This window comes from Colobus angolensis, unplaced genomic scaffold (assembly GCF_000951035.1).
Source record: "Colobus angolensis palliatus isolate OR3802 unplaced genomic scaffold, Cang.pa_1.0 Scaffold103, whole genome shotgun sequence".
NCBI lineage: Eukaryota > Metazoa > Chordata > Mammalia > Primates > Cercopithecidae > Colobus > Colobus angolensis.
Genome location: NW_012111253.1, coordinates 3056406 through 3074884, shown reverse-complemented (window position 1 = coordinate 3074884; position 18479 = coordinate 3056406). Strand labels below are relative to the sequence as shown.

Here is an 18479-nt window from a genome sequence, read left to right as displayed (position 1 = left end):
TTTTTTGAGACAGGGTCTCGCTCTGTCGCCCAAGCTGGAGTGCAGTGGCGTGATCTCTGATTACTGCAGCCTCAACCTCCTGGGCTCCTGCCATCCTCCCACCTCAGCACCCCCTCTCTGAATAGCTGAAACTACAGGCATGCACCACCACACCCAGCTAAGTTTTGTATTTTTTTGTAGAGATGGGGTTTCACCATGTTTCTCAGGCCGATCTGGAACTCCTGAGCTCAAGCCATCCGCCCGTCTCAGCTTCCCAAAGTGCTGGGATAATAGGTGTGAGCCCCCGCACCTGGCCTACCTGTGGAGTTTAAAAATATACATATACAGATGCCTAGCCCCTACTTTAGACCCACTGACTCAGATTCCCTAGGGATGGGGCTAAGATATCTATATTATATTCAGGCTCCACTGGTTATGATGGTACACAACCAGTTCTGAAAACCTCTGGTTTGCTAGTTAAGAATATTGACTTTGGAATCAGACAAGCCTGCTATTAAATCTCGGTTCTATCACTTAGTTACCATTTGTCGTGGACTACTGTTCATTTTCATTGCTGTAAAATAATTGTCCCATTTTGAAATATTTTTAGCTCTAAAACCTGAAAAGGTGAAATTAGCTGCCTGTGGAAGGAACCACACCCTGGTGTCAACAGGTATAGTGCTCAACCTGTATGATTTCCTGCCTGACTTTGAGAACTGAGGTCTCGTTCCAGTAACGTAGTTTTGTAAAATTTTAATAGAGATTATACTTTGGCAACAGTAAAATTAGGGTTTTTAAAAATGTCAATGGCTAGCACACGTTTGCCTTTGCAAATACACACATAAATGTCAAATGGCTGAAGAAAAAGCTTCTTTTCTTGGATTATATCATGGGACAGCATCTCCTAACCTGTGTGTCCACCTTAGGGGCTGGTTATTCCTGTTCTTGCTCTTCCTTACTAAGGTTGAGTGGAAGGCACCCAGAAGGCTGTTGATGTGAGCGAGCACAATTCCCATCAAAATCCATACCAGCTTTTGTGTGTGTATGTGTGTTTGTAGAAATTAACAAAGTGCTTCTAAAATTTATATGGAAAACAATTGACATAGAAGAGCCAAAACAATTGTGAAAAATAACAAAGTTAGAGGACTGGCACTACCTGATTTCAAGACTCACTGTAAAGCTGCCGTAATCAAGACAGTGTGGTATTGGCAAAAAGATAGACAAAGATTAATGGAACAGAATAGAGTCTACAAGTAGACCCATATATATATGCCCACTTGATTTTTGGCAGAGATGCCAAGGAAATTCAATAGAGAAAGGGTAGTATCTTCAGCAAATGCTGCGATAACAATTAGACCTCCAGGACCTGACCACTGAGCAGTTCTTCCTACCACCTTCCCCCTGCCCCTGCCCCGTGCCCTGCGCCCCCAGCCACTTATTCTGTCTTCAGGATGTTTTCACTGCGTCAGCTGCTCTCCACTTCTCCATACCTTTCCCTTTCTGAAGTGTCTTTTCTCTTTCTCTTAGGCTTTTCAGATTATCTTTTGAGATCCCATTAAGTGTTACTTCTTCCATGGAACATTTTGTGACTGTTCAACTTTGTGTTCATTTATTTGTTTGAATTATTTCAATCTCACCAACTCAGGTTTGCTCCATGTGTGTTAAATTGTGCACTCCAATTTCATGTGACCTTGTATGTATTTTCCATTTGAAAGCTAGTCTTGTTTCCCCAATTAGGTTTCCTCTTTTCTTAAAAACAAAAAATAAAAATAACAATAACTTAAAAATTTTTACTAATTCAGGCTGATTCTGCCCTCATTTCACCCTGTAATTTAGCAAGGCTTTAACTTCGTGTATATATGTATGACGTAGATAATTATGTGTTAAAAATCTTCATTAATTTACAATTTACTGGAAATGTTTATAATCTAGGCATGATGTACTTTTTATTTAATTAACAGAGTAATTAACAAACATTTTTACGTACTTTAAATGAGCCAAATGCTGTTCTAAGAATTTTACAAATCTCAACTAACTCAATCTTCATAACAACTCTATGAAGTAGGTACTATTATTATCCCCATTTTATAGAGGAGGAAAATGAGGCACACAGAGGTTATGGCTTGCCCAAGGTCCCACAGCTTTGGTAAGTGGTAAGCCAGAATTTGCACCCAAGCAGTCTGGGTCTGGAGTCTTTCCTCCTAAACAGAGTGCTATAGTGACTTCTTATTTAGCTAGGAAGTTAAAATGAATACAACATAGAATTATCATGTTTCTAATTAGATTCTTCTTGGATTTGCCTCGTTTTACTTATTTATACTATATCTTAGCTTTAATGGGCACAGAAGTTAAAATTAATGGACACATCTCTTTTAAAATAGATCTGCATTTTAAACTAGTTTGGAAGTTATTTTCCTTGTTTTTACTCTGAATTAATAAAGTACTATATTAGCAAGAAATACGTTCCATTCATTCTGTTCATTTCAGTTGCTAGTTACATTCTAGATTGATTTCTAACATCTCACAAAAATATGTGACCTTGCTTGTTTTGCTTTATTTTTACGATGAAATGAAGTTGTCTCCCAAATAATAGGATAATGATAGCTTTCAGCTTTCTGCACTGTGAATAGAGGAAATCGCTGCTCTACACTGACCTGTCTCATAAAAAGGGGGACTCTATAGTCTATTGATGTTTTCTTTTCCATGTGCAGAAGGAGGCAACGTATATGCAACTGGCGGAAATGATGAAGGACAGTTGGGGCTTGGTGACACTGAAGAAAGAAACACTTTTCATGTAATTAGCTTTTTTACATCCGAGCATAAGATTAAACAGCTCTCTGCTGGATCTAATACTTCAGCTGCCCTAACTGGTGAGGCTTGTTTCTTTTTCAGTCTGGGATACATTCCTTTCCTGTAGATCAGTATATGCCAACTCAGTAAACTGAAGGGAGCATTGCGGTTTAGTTTTCTTTCATTGACTAGCTATGTGTTTTCAGAAAACATTTAAAATACAACTTTAAATCTTGACATACTGCAATTTTATGCTTATTTATGCTTATTTTATGCTTATTTGTGCTTATTTAAATGTACATTTAAAAAGTAATTGGCAAATAAGCTCTAAGCTATGCTCTTCGTCTACTCCTTTAGATATTCTTAAATATTATTTTCATTGTGTGCTCTTGAAGTTATACTTACAGTTATAACTGAAGTTGCTATCAGAAACATCCACAGAAATCTATTGCAGCACATGATGTTAAAATGTGATTTGTAACAGTCATTGTACCTCTCTGCGCTCCCTACCAAAAGCCCATATGAGACATTTCTTTAAAATTTGGAGCCAAGATCAGCTTGATCTCACTGAAGCTGCTGGTTAGCTGCTTTGTTTCAAGCAGGAGACTGTGTAACATGCGGTGTTACTCTATCAGGAAAGTCAGAGTTGTATCTGAAGCTCAATCCTTTAGATTTTGTCAGCCCTTAGGTTAGTATTTTGACATCCTTCTTTCAGTTGTTATTTTCATTTATTTGTTTTGCATTACTAAACCACTTCAAAATTTAAATTATTTAAAATATATAAATAAATCTTGAGAATTCCTTTCTAAAATATTTTTCCTAGATTTGTTCTGACATCAAAACCCTTATCAGAAATTATATAAGTTACCTATTTTTGAGATGTTTTACATGATGTTATATCTTCATTCTCTAAGGCTAGATTCTGTGTTTTCAGGTTTAAATTATAAGGAAAAAAATAGGTAGTGAAATACATTTCTTCTGTTCTTTTTTCCAAAACATCATTTCCACAGTGCTCTCAAGAGCAAGGTCTTCCAGGCTTTTTTGACCTGCAGGCGTCTAATGTGACCTGTGCTGTCTTTCAGTTCAGTTGCAGGTAGACTGCTTGGAAGGAGGAGAACATTTCTGTTTAGAGACATTAGAATGGGAAAGGGTGATTGTAGGAAAGGGCATTCTGTCTTTGCTATTGAGATAAAAATATGGCCAGGACTTAAGTGATTTACAATCAGGCTGTTCTGTGTTCTTTATCATTATAGAAGTATTTCACAATATAAATTGAACTCTTAAGTAGCTAACTGGTGTAAATGTCTTAGTAGTACTTTATTGTTAAGATATATAATTTTTATGAACTATAAAATAAATGGTCTTTTGGAAGTGTAATAGCTTCAGAGCCTGACTACCTTTTAAAACGTTTTCTCCCCCTTGTATTTTTCTTTATAGAGGATGGAAGACTTTTTATGTGGGGTGACAATTCCGAAGGGCAAATTGGTTTAAAAAATGTAACTAATGTCTGTGTCCCTCATCAAGTGACCATTGGAAAACCTGTCTCCTGGATCTCTTGTGGATATTACCATTCAGCTTTTGTAACAAGTAAGACACATTTTGAAGTCATCATGTTATCTCCCACTTCTATGTTATTATTAAGTTAATAATGAAATGATGTAACATATTCTCTGGTTCTATAAAAATAATGCCATGGTTGTCTATGTAATGAAATTGTTTTGGTCTGTTTTAGGTCACAGTATTTCCCCATTTATGTAATAAGAGTTCATAATTTCAAACTGTGTCTGACATGATCACTTTTTAGGTGAATATAGAGAGCTCAGCATGGGATATGGTTTCCTTTGGTAGGACTTTCTCAGCATTCCCAACTTCTCCCTTTCCTGGACCTACTGGCAACCTTTTCTATCTCAGTTAAAATATTTGAAATGTTGGGCTCTAGCTGTTATGGTCTATATCTACACTAGTAATAACAGGAAGTGTGATTATGGCTTTGCATCTAATTGATGGGTTTTTATAATTGTAAAAATACCTAGAGGAAATAGTTTATGGACCCTCTTAGACAAATCTTTAAAGATTTATTTTATACATTTACTCTTTATTTCGTGTACCACAGACTCAGGGTTAGAAAGTGGTAATTCACCCATCTCAGTGCCCCCCAAAGTTACCAATGAATTGGCAGCAGCATGATACCAAGAGAGAGTAAACCTGACTTTGTCAGTATTTTTCACCACTGCATCCCTGGTGTCTTGAACAAACCGATAATCAATAAATATTATTGAATGAGGGAGAAAGTGAATGAATGATGAATTGATTGCATTCCTTGGGGCAACACTACCTACCAACTTATTGGCAACTTTTGCCTCCTGTGGTTGGTATAGTCTGTACTTGCTTTGTTCATGAAACAAAAAACAAGAAACAAAAACACAAATGGGAAAACCAGCCAAACAAGAAAAATACCAAGCAAAAGCATTGTTTTACATTTGGACTTTCAGAAAACTGCCAGAATGAATTGTGTGAATGAACTCTGCATTAGCCATTAGGTGAACAAGTGGAATAGCTCATCTTAACCAACAGGCATTACATTGAGCTTTTTTTTGGTGTGTTTTTATGCTTTTTTTTAAAATTAAAACCCAGCTTTATTGAGATATAATTCACATACCCTACAATTCACCCATTTAAGGTATATGATGGAATGTTTTTTAGCATATTCACAGGTTTGTACATAAAATGAACTTTTATACCAAGCATTTTGCTGAGATTCATTTACATCAGCTGATATGAACTGTCAGTAATTTTCACACTCGCCATTATTTTATGACTTTAATCACTTAAAGCAACTTTTTACAAATTTTGGAAATAAGTATAAGGGGTTTTACTTAATATGTATTTTATGATAGATGAAAATGTTATATAGAAAAGCATTTTTTTCTGTTTGTATGTTGAATTTGTAGATCAGAAAAAACAGATTAATTCTTTATTTTTAATTTTTAGTATTTGTGGGTACATAATATATATATATATATAGTAGGTACATTTTATATATATATATATATGGAATACCTGAGATGTTTTTATACAGGCATGTGATGGGTAATAATCACGTCATGTAGAATGGGGTATCCATCCCCTCAAGCATTTACCCTTTGTGTTACAAACAATCCAATGATACTCTCTTAGTTATTTTAAGATGTACAGTTATTTTGATTGTAATCATCCTGTTGTGCTGTCATATACTAGGTATTATTATTTCTAATTTTTGGACCCATTAACCACTCTCCTACACACACCCCACTCCCCTTTCTAGCCTTTGGTAACAATCCTTCTACTCTTTATTTCCATGAGTTTGTTTTGATTTTTACATCCCACAAATAAGTGAGAACATGCAGTATATGTCTTTCTGTGCCTGTTTTATTTCATTTAACATAATGACTTCCAGTTCCATCCATGTGATTGCAAATGACTGGATCTCATTCTTTTTCACAGCTGAATAGTACTCTATGGTGCATAAGTACCACATTTTTTCTTTTTTTTGAGACAGTCTTGCTCTGTTGCCCAGGCTGGAGTACAGTAGTGCAATCTCAGCTCACTGCATCCTCCGCCTCCCGGGTTCAAGTGATTCTCCTGCCTCAGCCTCCTGAGTAGCCGGTATTACAGGCGCCAACCATCATGCCCAGCTAATTTTTTTGTATTTTTAGTAGCAACAGGGTTTCACCATGTTGGTCAGGGTGGTCTTGAACTCCTGACCTCAGGTGATCCACCCACCTTGGCCTCCCAAAGTGCTGGATTACAGGTCTGAGCCACCGCGTCCAGCTCCACATTTTCTTTATTCAGTCATCTGTTGATGAACACTTAGGTTGCTTCCAAATCCTGGCTATTGTGAACAGTGCTGCAACAAACATGGGAGTGCAGATATCTCTTTGATATACCGGTTTCTCTTCTTTTGGGTACATACCCAGCAGTGGGATTGCTGGATCATATGGTAGCTCTGTTTTTAGTTTTTTGAGGAACCTCCAAACAGAATAGTTTATTTCCTAATAAAAATGCAGAACATATTACTAAGATAGTTATGTTTAAGACTTCCTACAGATTTTTCACCTACTAGTATGTTTAAATGCTCATGTTCGTATTTTAAATTCATGTTCTCAATTCAAGCTCATATTATAAATTGTATAAAATATTCAGTTTTTAGATGTTATAGGTAAAATCTATGGAGTTTTCAGGTATTATCTCTGATTCCTGTGTCTTTTCATCTGATGTGTTAATGGTTGGGTCTGAGCATTTCAACCAGTGATTCACTGATTTAGGTGTAGTACAATAGGGGATATAAGCAAATGAGTTGGGGTCATGGGAACTGGGGGCAGGAATTTGTGGAGCAATCTTCAGAGGCTGGAGAATAGAGACTTGGCAGTGTGCTTAAGATCAGAATCCTGGGGAAGGTAGCTATCAGAGCCAGGTAGATAGTTTGAAGAATCCAGATTTTATAAAAATTAGTAGACCTAAGTGAAGTAGACATAATTGATATGAAATGACCTATTTGTTCTTCATGATAAGCGTTATTTTATTTTTTATATATAAATAAGAAAAAGACCTTGAAATTAAATAAAACATTTTATATGGATTAAAAGCACTCACCTTCCCCTTTAAGGAAGGTCCTACTGATAAGCTACAGGAAATATCTTTTCTTACCCTTTATAGCAAGCTCGTCCAACCCGCAGCCCAGGATGGCTTTGAATGTGGCCCAACACAAGTCGTAACCCTTCTTAAAACATGAGATTTATGCACAGACCTTTTCTTTTTTTAGCTCATCAGCTATCGTTAGTGTTAGTGTATTTAATATGTGGCCGAAGACAATTCTTCCAGTGTGGTCCAGGGAAGCCAAAAGATTGGACACCCCTACTTTATAAGTAAAACATTTTACTTTAAAAAGTTGACACTGTGAGAAACCTCAGCAACTTACTATGTAAAAGTCATTTTAAATGATATTTCTTACAATACCAAGTTGATTAAAATGTAGTACCTGCCCTTCTGGAGTTTACAATCAAACTATAGGATGTATAGTTTTCCGTGTACAAAGCATTTTCAAGTACAAATATATTTCATTTAATCTCCCAACCACTCTGAGAGAGAGGTGGTGATATCTCTGATTCCGTATATGCAGGCAGGATTCGAACACAGTTTTATTCAAGGTGATGCTGCAATTGAGTTGCAGAATCAGAATTTGAACTCCAGTCTTCCAGCTCTAAAAGCCAGAACAACTTCTACTGACGTGCAGTTTCTCTCCATGTACAAGAGGAAGAGGAGGATGTGGTAGCAACTAATAATGACCAGGCACTGATTGTGTTCTAAGTGCCTTTGAATGCATTAATTCAGTTATTCCTATGAAACAACTCTATCACGTAGGCACTTTTATCCCCATGTTACAGGCCTAGCAATTGAACAACTTGCTCAGTATGATTGAGTAAGTGGCAGAATCCAGATGCAAACAAGGCAGTCTGACTCTGTAGCACTACTGTGCTAGACCAATAACTGCAATATACAGCAGACCATGATTGGTAACATAAGACATTTGATAGCAGAGTCTTACATGAGATGAAGAAAGAAAAAATATTATTTCTTGTTAAGGACATCAGGACATATTTCAGAGAAAGGGTGGTATTTGAGATTAACCATGAAAGATGGAAGCAACTCAGAGACAGAGATGAGGGAAGAACAATCCAGGCAGAGACAAAAACGTGTGCAGAGATAAAGAGACAGAAAAGTAAATCATGTATTTAGAGATTATTGCATAGTTGAGTTTGTTTAGAAGTTGTTTGTTTAGAGGTTAGGGATCATGGATCCTAAAGGAATGTGAACCCCTAAAATGATATGCTAAATTTGGTAGGTGCTTTTTTTTTTTTTTTTTTTTGAGCCAGGTCTCGGTCTGTTGCCCAGGCTGGAGTGCAGTGGCATAATCACGGCTCACTGTAGCCTAGACCTTCTGGGCTCGAGTGATCCTCCCACCTCATTCCCCTGAGTAGCTGGGACAAAGATGCATGCCACCACACCCGGCTAATTTTTGTATTCTTTGTAGAGACTGGGTTTCACCATGTTGCCCAGGCTGGTCTCAAACTCCTAGACTCAAGCCATCTGCCAGCCTCGGCCTCCCAAAGTGCTGAGATTACAGGTGTGAGCCATCACACCCTGCTGGGATGTGTACTTTTTTTATAGAGCTGTCATCAAATTCTCAAGGGAGGATGTGACTCAAAAGAGAGTCACCAGCTTGGGAGTAGATAGAAATATGACTGGTTAGTAGTCCGGGGACCTGATATGGAAGGTCTCTTGTAACAGTCTGCAGTTTATACTTGATACATGTATTTTTTTTTATTTGGAAGTGTCTTAATTAGAGCCTTGTTTTTGGAAGATATATCTGATATTGTGTGGATATGTTAGACTAGAGGTAGGAAAGACATTTGGAAAACTTGATCCAGGTGAAAATTCATGTTGAGGTGTAAAGGGAATCAGGAATCTATAGACAGAAATGGAGAGAGACTCATCAGGACTTAGGAACCAGTTTCCTATGGGAGGCAACAAGCGTGGGAGAATGGAAGGGTGCTGACTTACTGGGCACCACTTTTGTGTCAGTGTTTGCTAAATACTTCATAGAAAACTGTGGTCCATAAAACTTCATTTTCTGTGCAGATCAATTCAGAAAATCAATATAGCTGTGTTTACAGTATTTGAGCGAGTTTCAAGTGGTGCATATCTTGTGCATTGGCTGTCCCACACCTTCCCGAAGTTCCGTGATTTTCTAGAAGGACTCACAGTCTTCAATAGCAGATTATACTTATGAATAAGATTTATTACAGCAAAGGATACAAAGCAAAAAGAAAAAATGGGGAAAAGATAAGCATCTACAGTGGAGTGCAGAGAAGTCGTGCTTGGACTTCCTAGTACTTTCTCTTAGGAAACCACACAGGGCATGTTTTCTTCTTAGCAGTGAACTACAGGGACATGTGTGGAATGTCTCCGCCCAGGGAAACCCATTCCGGTGCTTCCAGGGGATTTAGGGGGCTGGTCACATAGGCACCACCTGCTAGCAACTGGCCACAGCAGCTGAAACTCAGGACCCTCAATGATGAAGCCAGGTGCACATCATCAATGTTAATGTTTGTGCAAGCAGCCCTGAGAAACCTAATCTGGCATAGTTCATTGCTCTGGTATATATAACAAAGTCATTAATCATTCATATAAAGAACACTCCAGGGGCCACCTTCTCAGGGGTTGGGCAAGGATCAATCATGGTTCTCTCAGAGACTTGCAAAGAATAAGCAAGCAGATCTGCTCTGTTGTCTCTTTGCTCATACCAATGGTCATGTGTTCTATGTCATTCTTGAGATTGGACCGTATACTTACACAAGGTTTTTAAATTCTACTTTATAGAACTCAGTTAATTGCATAGAAATGAATAAGAAAGTTCTTACTTTCAAGAAGTTCACAGTCATAATACAGTGTGATAAATGTAATAAAGAAGCAAATTAATAGTGTTAGTATGGACAGGGCAGTGATTAAGTGTCAGGAACTCTTTGGTCAGCGTCTTTGGAGGAAATGCCATCTAAATGGGTAAAATCTGCTATCTTAAGATTTACTTAACATATTTACTACACACATAAGTGAGTTTTCTAAACCAGTTTCATATAAAGCAATTATTCATTCATTTATTCCACAAATATTAAGTGCTTGTTCTAGACACTGCTGGGTTTTGGGGATACCATAGGGAGCAAGACAAAATTCATGTTTTTATGGGAGCTTTAAGTAAGTAGAAGACATAAGATATTCTTCACTTTTGTGAAAGCACTAAAATGATTTCTAGTTGTTTATTAGTAGTGGTAGTCATGAATTTTTCATGAAAATTACTGGATTAAAATAATCAAGGGGAAAAGAAAATCTAGCTTTATTTCCTTATCATACAGTAAAAATATCTCAAGAAAGGTCAAATATATTAAGTTATCCTTGTCAAAACATTTTTTGAAGGTAAGATCAGCTTTTTGTTGATACGTATGTCATCATTAATCACTGTACTTTTCCTTCAATAGCTGATGGTGAGCTATATATGTTTGGAGAACCTGAGAATGGGAAGTTAGGTCTTCCTAATCAGCTCCTGAGCAATCACAGAACACCCCAGCTGGTGTCTGAAATTCCTGAGAAGGTGATCCAAGTAGCTTGTGGCGGAGAGCATACTGTGGTTCTCACAGGTATGTATGGAGTCCACTGTTCTGTTTCCTGCTTTCTGTGGAGACTAATGAAACTTTTTTAATGTTCATTTTTTTTTATTGTGGTAAGAATACTTGCTATAAGAACTACCTTCTTAAGTGTATAATACAGTATTTTTCTATGTAGGCACAACCATTGTACAGCAGATATCTGAAACTTATCTTGAGTAACTGAAACTTCATGCCCACTGTACAGCAACTCGTCTTTCCCGCCTCCCCTCAACTCCTGGCAACCACCATTCTGTTCTTAGCCTCTATGAGTTTGACTCTTAGATACCTCGTTTCAGGTGGCTTTGCATCTCTTTCCATTAAGATTCTCACTTTTGGGGCCTGATGCAATGGCTGACACCTGTAATCCTAGCATCTTGGGAGGCCAAGGCGAGCAGATCTCTTCAGCCCAGGAGTTTGAGACCAGCCTGAGCAACATGATGAAACCCCAACTTTACTAAAATTAGCCAAGTGTGGTCTCAGCTAGACCTTGTCTCCAAAAATAAATAAATAAATAAACCCAAAAAGATTCTCACCCTTTATTTCTATACTTAATATATATTTCTGGTCTATGGAATAATTTTGTTAAATAGAAAAAAATGAATTCTGCTAATGTAATTTACATTTTCATGACCTTAACTTTTTTTTTCTTTTTTTGAGACGGATTTCACTCTTGTCACCTAGGCTGAAGTACAACGGCCCGATCTTGGCTCACTGCAGCCTCTGCCTCCTGAGTTCAAGCAATTCTCCCACCTCAGCCTCCTGAGTAGCAGGGATTACAGGCGCCCACTACCATGCCCGGCTAATTTTTGTATTTTTAGTAGAGAAGGGGTTTTGCTATGTTGGCAAGACTGGTCTCGAACTCCTAACCTCAGGTGATTCACCCACCTCGGCCTCCCAAAGTGCTGGGATTACAGGCGTGAGCCACCACATCTGGCCTGACCTTAACATTTTTAATGGCAACATATTCCATTATTTTGAGCTCATTTTCAGGGACAAACAATTTTCTTATATATATGTTTTCTATGTTTATCTAAAATTGACATTTTTCCTGAAATGCCTTCTTTTGGAGAAGCTTTTTGTGCAAGCTATTTTCTACATGACATTGATAATTCTTTTTTTGTGTGATATTTACAGTGTATAACTTGGGAATTTCTTTGTAGTTGTATGTTCTGTTATAGTAATTCATTAAAAAGTGGCAAGGTTTTAAATTACGATAATAAAATAAAGTTAGGACCTTAATAGTAATGTTACTTTTGGGATCTGAATTTCGTATTTGTTATGACATGTCATTTCTCAGAATTCAAATCACTGTATTGAAATATACTCACTACTTGCTAATATGTTTACTAAATTGATGCTTCCAATTTTTTTTCAACATTAGATTTATTTTAGATGAGTAATGTACGTAACACAATTAGGTAGTGAATTATTATATTTTTTGCACAAAAATTAACAGTTTGTGAAGTCACCACTTAATCTTTAGTAGCCCAAAGTTAGAAATGTCGCAGACAAATTTTGAATAATATCCAATTCTAAGATGATACGCCTAATGTTGCCCGGTAAGTGAAGAATATTTTATCTTTATATTTTTTTCTCTGATGTTACTTTTCCTCAACTTCCTGTTCCAGCCCCAGTCGTGGTTATTATTAAGCTTTAGTTACTAGATGGAATCTTTTCTAAGTTAGAAATAATTTTTTTTCAAAACTTATACTCTAAATTTGGAAATAATTCTGAGGTTTAAGATATTTTTTGAATTCCTGTTGAAAAAGTGAATTTTTATATAATTTCAAAAATGTCCTAAAAATTAAACTTTGAAATTAATTTTTAAACATTATCTGAAAATTCATTCTATAGACAGAAATGCAACTTTATGTGTTACATATTTTCTCTAGTTTATACAAAGATTATAGAAAGAATGAATAGGTCATTCAGGGTTATTTTAGCAGATACAAATGCTGATTGTATAATAATAGTGTCTTCAACCATTCATTATAAAATATTTTTCTATAAAGTAAGCAACAAGATCATCTATGATACTTTTAATGAAAGCTTAATTCTTACTTTTATATTCTTAATTTAAAATAAACGCACTTAAGGATGATATTTTCTTGTGGTTTTAAAGACATTTAGCTTTCTGTGGTCTTTGTTCTGAGCTTAAGTATAATCTTTCCAGAAATTGATCGCTCTCTCCAGATTTTTGCAAGCTTTGGGATCTCATACACCAGGAAAGTTTTTTAAATTTTGAGATGCATCTATTTGACAGACCTGGAGTAGTTATTGTTTGCCACTAAGATTTCCACTACAGATGCAAGAAAGAAGTGTCCTTGCATTTCCTGTCTGATTGTGGCAGCCAACATTGAATGGGGGAATACAGGAGAAAAACTTGGCAATACAGGGAAAAAAACATGAAGAGATAATTTTTACAGTTCATAAATAATTTTGTAAACAGTGAAGAGCTTGTGTTACAATCCAGAGAATAACCTCAAATTTGAGTTTAAAAAATTATGAGAACCAATAGATGGTTGTCAGCTTCTGATTCACATTTGCCTAAATATGGGCATTGAAAAAAATGACTGTTTGCACTATCATATCATAAAATCAGGAATATTTTCAAAATAGAAAGCTCTTAATTGTATAATTAAGAACACCTCCTTAAACTGTATAAATGTATCTGTATGGAAATTTCGCTACTTTGCCTGTTTTTCACATTTCTCCATGGACCTGTGCAGGCTTTATTATGAGCCCGCCCTGGTGAGGAACCTGATTCTGGAACACAGTATAGGCAGAATTTTAAAAATATTTAGTCCTAGCTGATGAAGAAATGGACCTGAAGAGTATATTGATCATCAGTGTGACTAAATACTAAACTGGATTGCTAAGAGAGTTATGGAATATTTTGTAAGACCTTAAGGAAAGAATAGCTAATCACCTGTTCCAATTTCTTTCACTAAAGAAAAGCACTTGGATTAGATTATTCTATGGAGGGCCTTCCCAGCCTTGTTTTTCTGTATGTCTATAACTCTTACCTTAAAATCTATTAGAGGATCGTTCATTAAACTATTTTTAAAACAATTTAGTTCATATCTGATGAATTTATTTCAAATATAATATTTGCACATGACCACGATAGGTTAGAAAATAAAACTGGTTGTAGTGATAGGGTGGTTATAGTTTCTCCTTGGGATCAGGGAAACCATGGACCACTGTGGAAAAAGTCTGAGGCTGGAACTTGGTACACACTAAGTGAGGCAGAGTGGTATTTGTAATGTTGTAAGTCATCCACAGCACTTACCAAGAGACAAGAAAGGCCAGTTGTAAGATGGGGTTCACAATGAAGTCGGGGTCCTGAGGCAAATGAGAATTTATCTTAACTTCTAAATTATGTTTGGATAAACTTAAGTTTTCTGCAGATTAACAAATTATTCATTCTGAAATCAAATATATTCTGTGAAATTACAGTAATGTTGATCTGAAGCTAACTGATCAAATCTGTTTTCCTAATGTAATATTGCTTATTAACATTAAATTATGTTGTTAAATGTCACAAAGGTGATATGACCAAAAATTCTATTGGTTGTTAAATATAATGTCCTTAAATAAGAGCGCCTTAGATCCTTTTTATAAAATAGAAACTGCTGTCATCACTAATATCCAAGCACCTGAATGGGAGCCTACCAGGATACTGAACAAAACTTTTGTAATATGATTCAGACTGCCTAAACAGCCTCATTTCACAGGCTAATTAAAGTCAGACAGCCTAAGAAATGTAGAGTAATTGTTGGTCAGCTAGAGATAGATAGTTGTTTTAATTTACCCAGTATTCTACTGTTAAGCTGAACATGTAGAACTGGAAATATGCCATGTGATTATTAATTAAACTAAGATGGTTTTTTAATATTAAAATAAAGAGCTGTTTTGCCATTGCCTCAATATGGCTTCATATCCTTAATACAGCATATTTTCTTTAAGGAGTAATATCTATTTGTCTTATTTATGAAGCAAACATTTTTATTAGAAAAAATTGTAAAACCACATAACCATAGACAGTTATGTTTTCATTTGTAACCCCTATTGATAGAATGAGTTGATTAGATACTTTTTAGAAAAATGTTCTTTACAACAGAATGTCATACTATGTTTTCAAATCTGCCTGAATGTTTTCTCTTTTAATCCTGTCAGCGACTCTATTAGATAGGGATTATAACATCAGAGAATCTAAGTAACTCACCTGCTTCCCACAGCTAGTAATAATGAAGGTTTGGGTTCTGGCATGAATACCAAGCTCTTACCCTTCCTCCTGTAATAGGAGAAACTCAATGTACTAAACTCAGTGTACTAAGGAGAAGTGACTAATGTAATCGACACTGCGTATCCTAATGCAGCAGCCAGGAGCATGATGTCTCTAAAAGGACCCTTTCATCACCACTCTTGTATCCTGTTTTTGTACTTTTTCATTTCTACAAAACATATGACATAATATTTAATGAGTTATTGGAAGTCCTTTGGAATCACTTCAAAATATCAATATAAAGAAAAGCTTTTCCCCTCCTATTATAGTTGCATTTCCTAGTAAAGAAGCTTTACTTGTGAATAAATGTAGCATATGTACTATCAGTTTTAATTCTCAAGACAATTCTCTGAAATTGGGTTTTGTAAAATAGATTATTAAACTACTTGTATTTTGTTTTATTTTATTTTTCAGATGGAGTCTTGCTCTGTTGCCCAGGCTGGAATGCAGTGGCGTGATCTCGGGTCACTGCAACCTCCACCTCCAGGGTTCAAGCGATTCTCCTGCCTCAGCCGCCCTAGTAGCTGGGATAACAGGTGTACACCACCACGCCCGGCTAATTTTTGTATTTTTAGTAGAGACGGTTTCACCACATTGGCCAGACTCTTCTCCAACTCCTGACCTTAGGTGATGCGTAAACTACTTTTAAAAGGAAGAAGTTTTTCCGTAGGAGACACTCTTCACTTTTTATTTGACATAGTGAATTAGCTTAATGACAGTTGGTACTTTCTGTTTTATTTTTTGAGATGGAATGTCACTCTATCACCCAGGCTGGAGTGCGGTGGTGCAATCTTGGCCCACTGCAACCTCTGCCTCCTGGGTTCAAGCGATTCTTGTGCCTCAGCCTCCCAATGTAGCTGGAATTACAGATGCGTGCCATCATGCCCAACTAATTTTTGTAATTTTAGTAGAGATGGGGTTTCACCATGTTGGCCAGGCCAGTCTCAAGCCTGGCCTCAAGCAATCCACCCGCCTTGGCCTCCCAAGGTGCTGGGATTACAGGCGTGAGCTACCGGCCGATAGTTTGTACTTTTTGAGCCAATGTAATTATGGGGACATTTCAGGTAGTTCCCTGACTTATGTGCCTTGTATCATACCTATTACTTACCTAACTTTTATGTTTATGTATAAAAGATAAAATCATACCCATGTCATAATTTTTATAATTATGTACCTTTTCATTTTTCTCTTCCTTCGTCATTGAAAGATTTATTCTTCAATGTTAAATATTCTTAAATGGGGTTTTTTTCCCCCAGAGGCACTTAACCTTCACTATAAAAGGTTGAATGTCACGATTTTTCCAGATATGATGGTAACAGTGTCTGCTTCCATAATCCTTCTCTTGTATTTGCCCCTTTCGTTTCAGAGAATGCTGTGTATACATTTGGCCTGGGACAATTTGGTCAGCTGGGTCTTGGCACTTTTCTTTTTGAAACTTCAGAACCCAAAGTCATTGAGAATATTAGGGATCATACAGTAAGTTATATTTCTTGTGGAGAAAATCACACAGCTTTGATAACAGGTATGGATTAGAATTTCTGTTATATATTTATAGAACGGGGTATATTTTATTACAAAATAAATTATATATGAAATGAATGTATCTAACTTAAGTAAAGGAATTAATGACTGAGAAAAATGGAATTCCATGTTTACTATTCCAAAGTATAAAGTCGTGAGCTCCTTTTTATTATTTTAATTCAATTTAGAACACATGTAAATGATCCCAAGATTTAGAACCTCACAATAGCCTGCTGATGTCAGAAGTTAGACCATAGTATTATTCTTTGGCAGAAAACAGGAATCTTTTTGAAATTATATCAGTTTGAAGGCTCTTAACTCTGCTCAGGCCAAAAGGAAAAATCCCACAAGCAGAAACTTATTTTAAAACATTCTTCCTATTCAGTCTGACAGAGCTGCATTCAGGCCGAGTCGATTCTTAACGTTTTTGCCACCTGGAGGCGTTTTCAGGAATGACTCCTTTCCTTCTCTTTCCACAGTGTTAGAGAGAAAGGCCCCTCAGAGACCACTAAGTGGATACCTTCTTCCACTCTGTGGTATCTCCTTCATGCAGGGAAATGTTCCTTTGAGCGCACTTCTCAGCCTCAAAACTATGTGCTGCTAATAATGTAGGACTCCGTAAAGATTCTCCCCTAAATGATTCAGTCACATATATGTAGGTAATGGATATAGTCCACAGTTTTCGATGCTTTGTAACAAAAGGGTATATAATTTCACTGTTTCTGTCTAAAAATGGAGTGAATCATCGCAAAGTCAGAAATCATCTAGTATATTGACATAATCCATGTACTAGCATTTCTACTTTTTTCCCTTCTTTCTGGAAAGCTCCTGCTATGAAAAAGCTCCTGAAAAAGCTACCGCTCATCTAATGGTATCTGGCTAGGGAAACTAGGAATCAGCAAGTGCAAGATACACTGTTCCTTCTTCCCCAAAGAACCTTTCAGAGAGGATGACCTGCCCATTATCAAGTATCAATGCTCTTGAGAACATATCATGAAATAGCATTATATAGAATATGAAAAGTATTATTCATGCGTCATCCACTAAGAGCTGTTGATGTGTATCCCTTAACTATAGGGTCCTAGTGTCACTTTCTCTGTCCTTACTGTCATTTTTCGTCAACTCTAAACTGCCACTGATAGTAAATACATAGTTTTTAATCTGTCATCTAACATACAATTTGATTATTTAGTTAAATTTTCATAGTACCTTTACTCCTGATAAAAAGAGTTATAGCACAAATCATTGAACATTAACTTTGTTTGCCTTTTTGTTCATCAATCGTCCCTAGAGAGCAAGTGGTGTGGAATTTTTTTTTTTTTTTTCCTCCAGGACTAATGGGAAGTACGTAGTGGGTTATCTGCAAGGCCTTGCCAGTTCCCCATTATAGCCAGTGGCTCATATTTTTAAAGCTCTCTGAAGTTGGAAGTGCCATCAGGCAGCTTGGATCAGGGTTTATTTTTTTCAGGCAAAAGACAATCAAATTTAAAAGGCAAACCTTAAAAAAACAGTTGGGTAAAGAAATCAGGTTGCAAAGAAGGAGGAAGAAGGGATAAAGATGATAAGGAGTATATATAAAAGAAGGACATAAATACTTAATAGTAAGAATTATAAGAGTCTACAGCCTGGTCAACATGGTGAAACCCCATCTCTACTAAAAA

At 36.5% G+C, this 18479-nt stretch overlaps 1 protein-coding gene across 1 annotated transcript in view; it reads left to right on the top strand.

Moving 5' to 3' along the window:
* Nucleotides 1-18479, top strand: part of RPGR (retinitis pigmentosa GTPase regulator) — a 60115-nt gene that overhangs the window by 6020 nt on the left and 35616 nt on the right. Inside the window, exons 4-8 of the mRNA XM_011942636.1 lie at nt 590-652; nt 2691-2849; nt 4207-4356; nt 10842-11000; nt 16664-16819. Of these exons, the coding sequence (XP_011798026.1) occupies nt 590-652; nt 2691-2849; nt 4207-4356; nt 10842-11000; nt 16664-16819 (687 nt within the window). The remainder of the gene's footprint in view (nt 1-589; nt 653-2690; nt 2850-4206; nt 4357-10841; nt 11001-16663; nt 16820-18479) is intronic.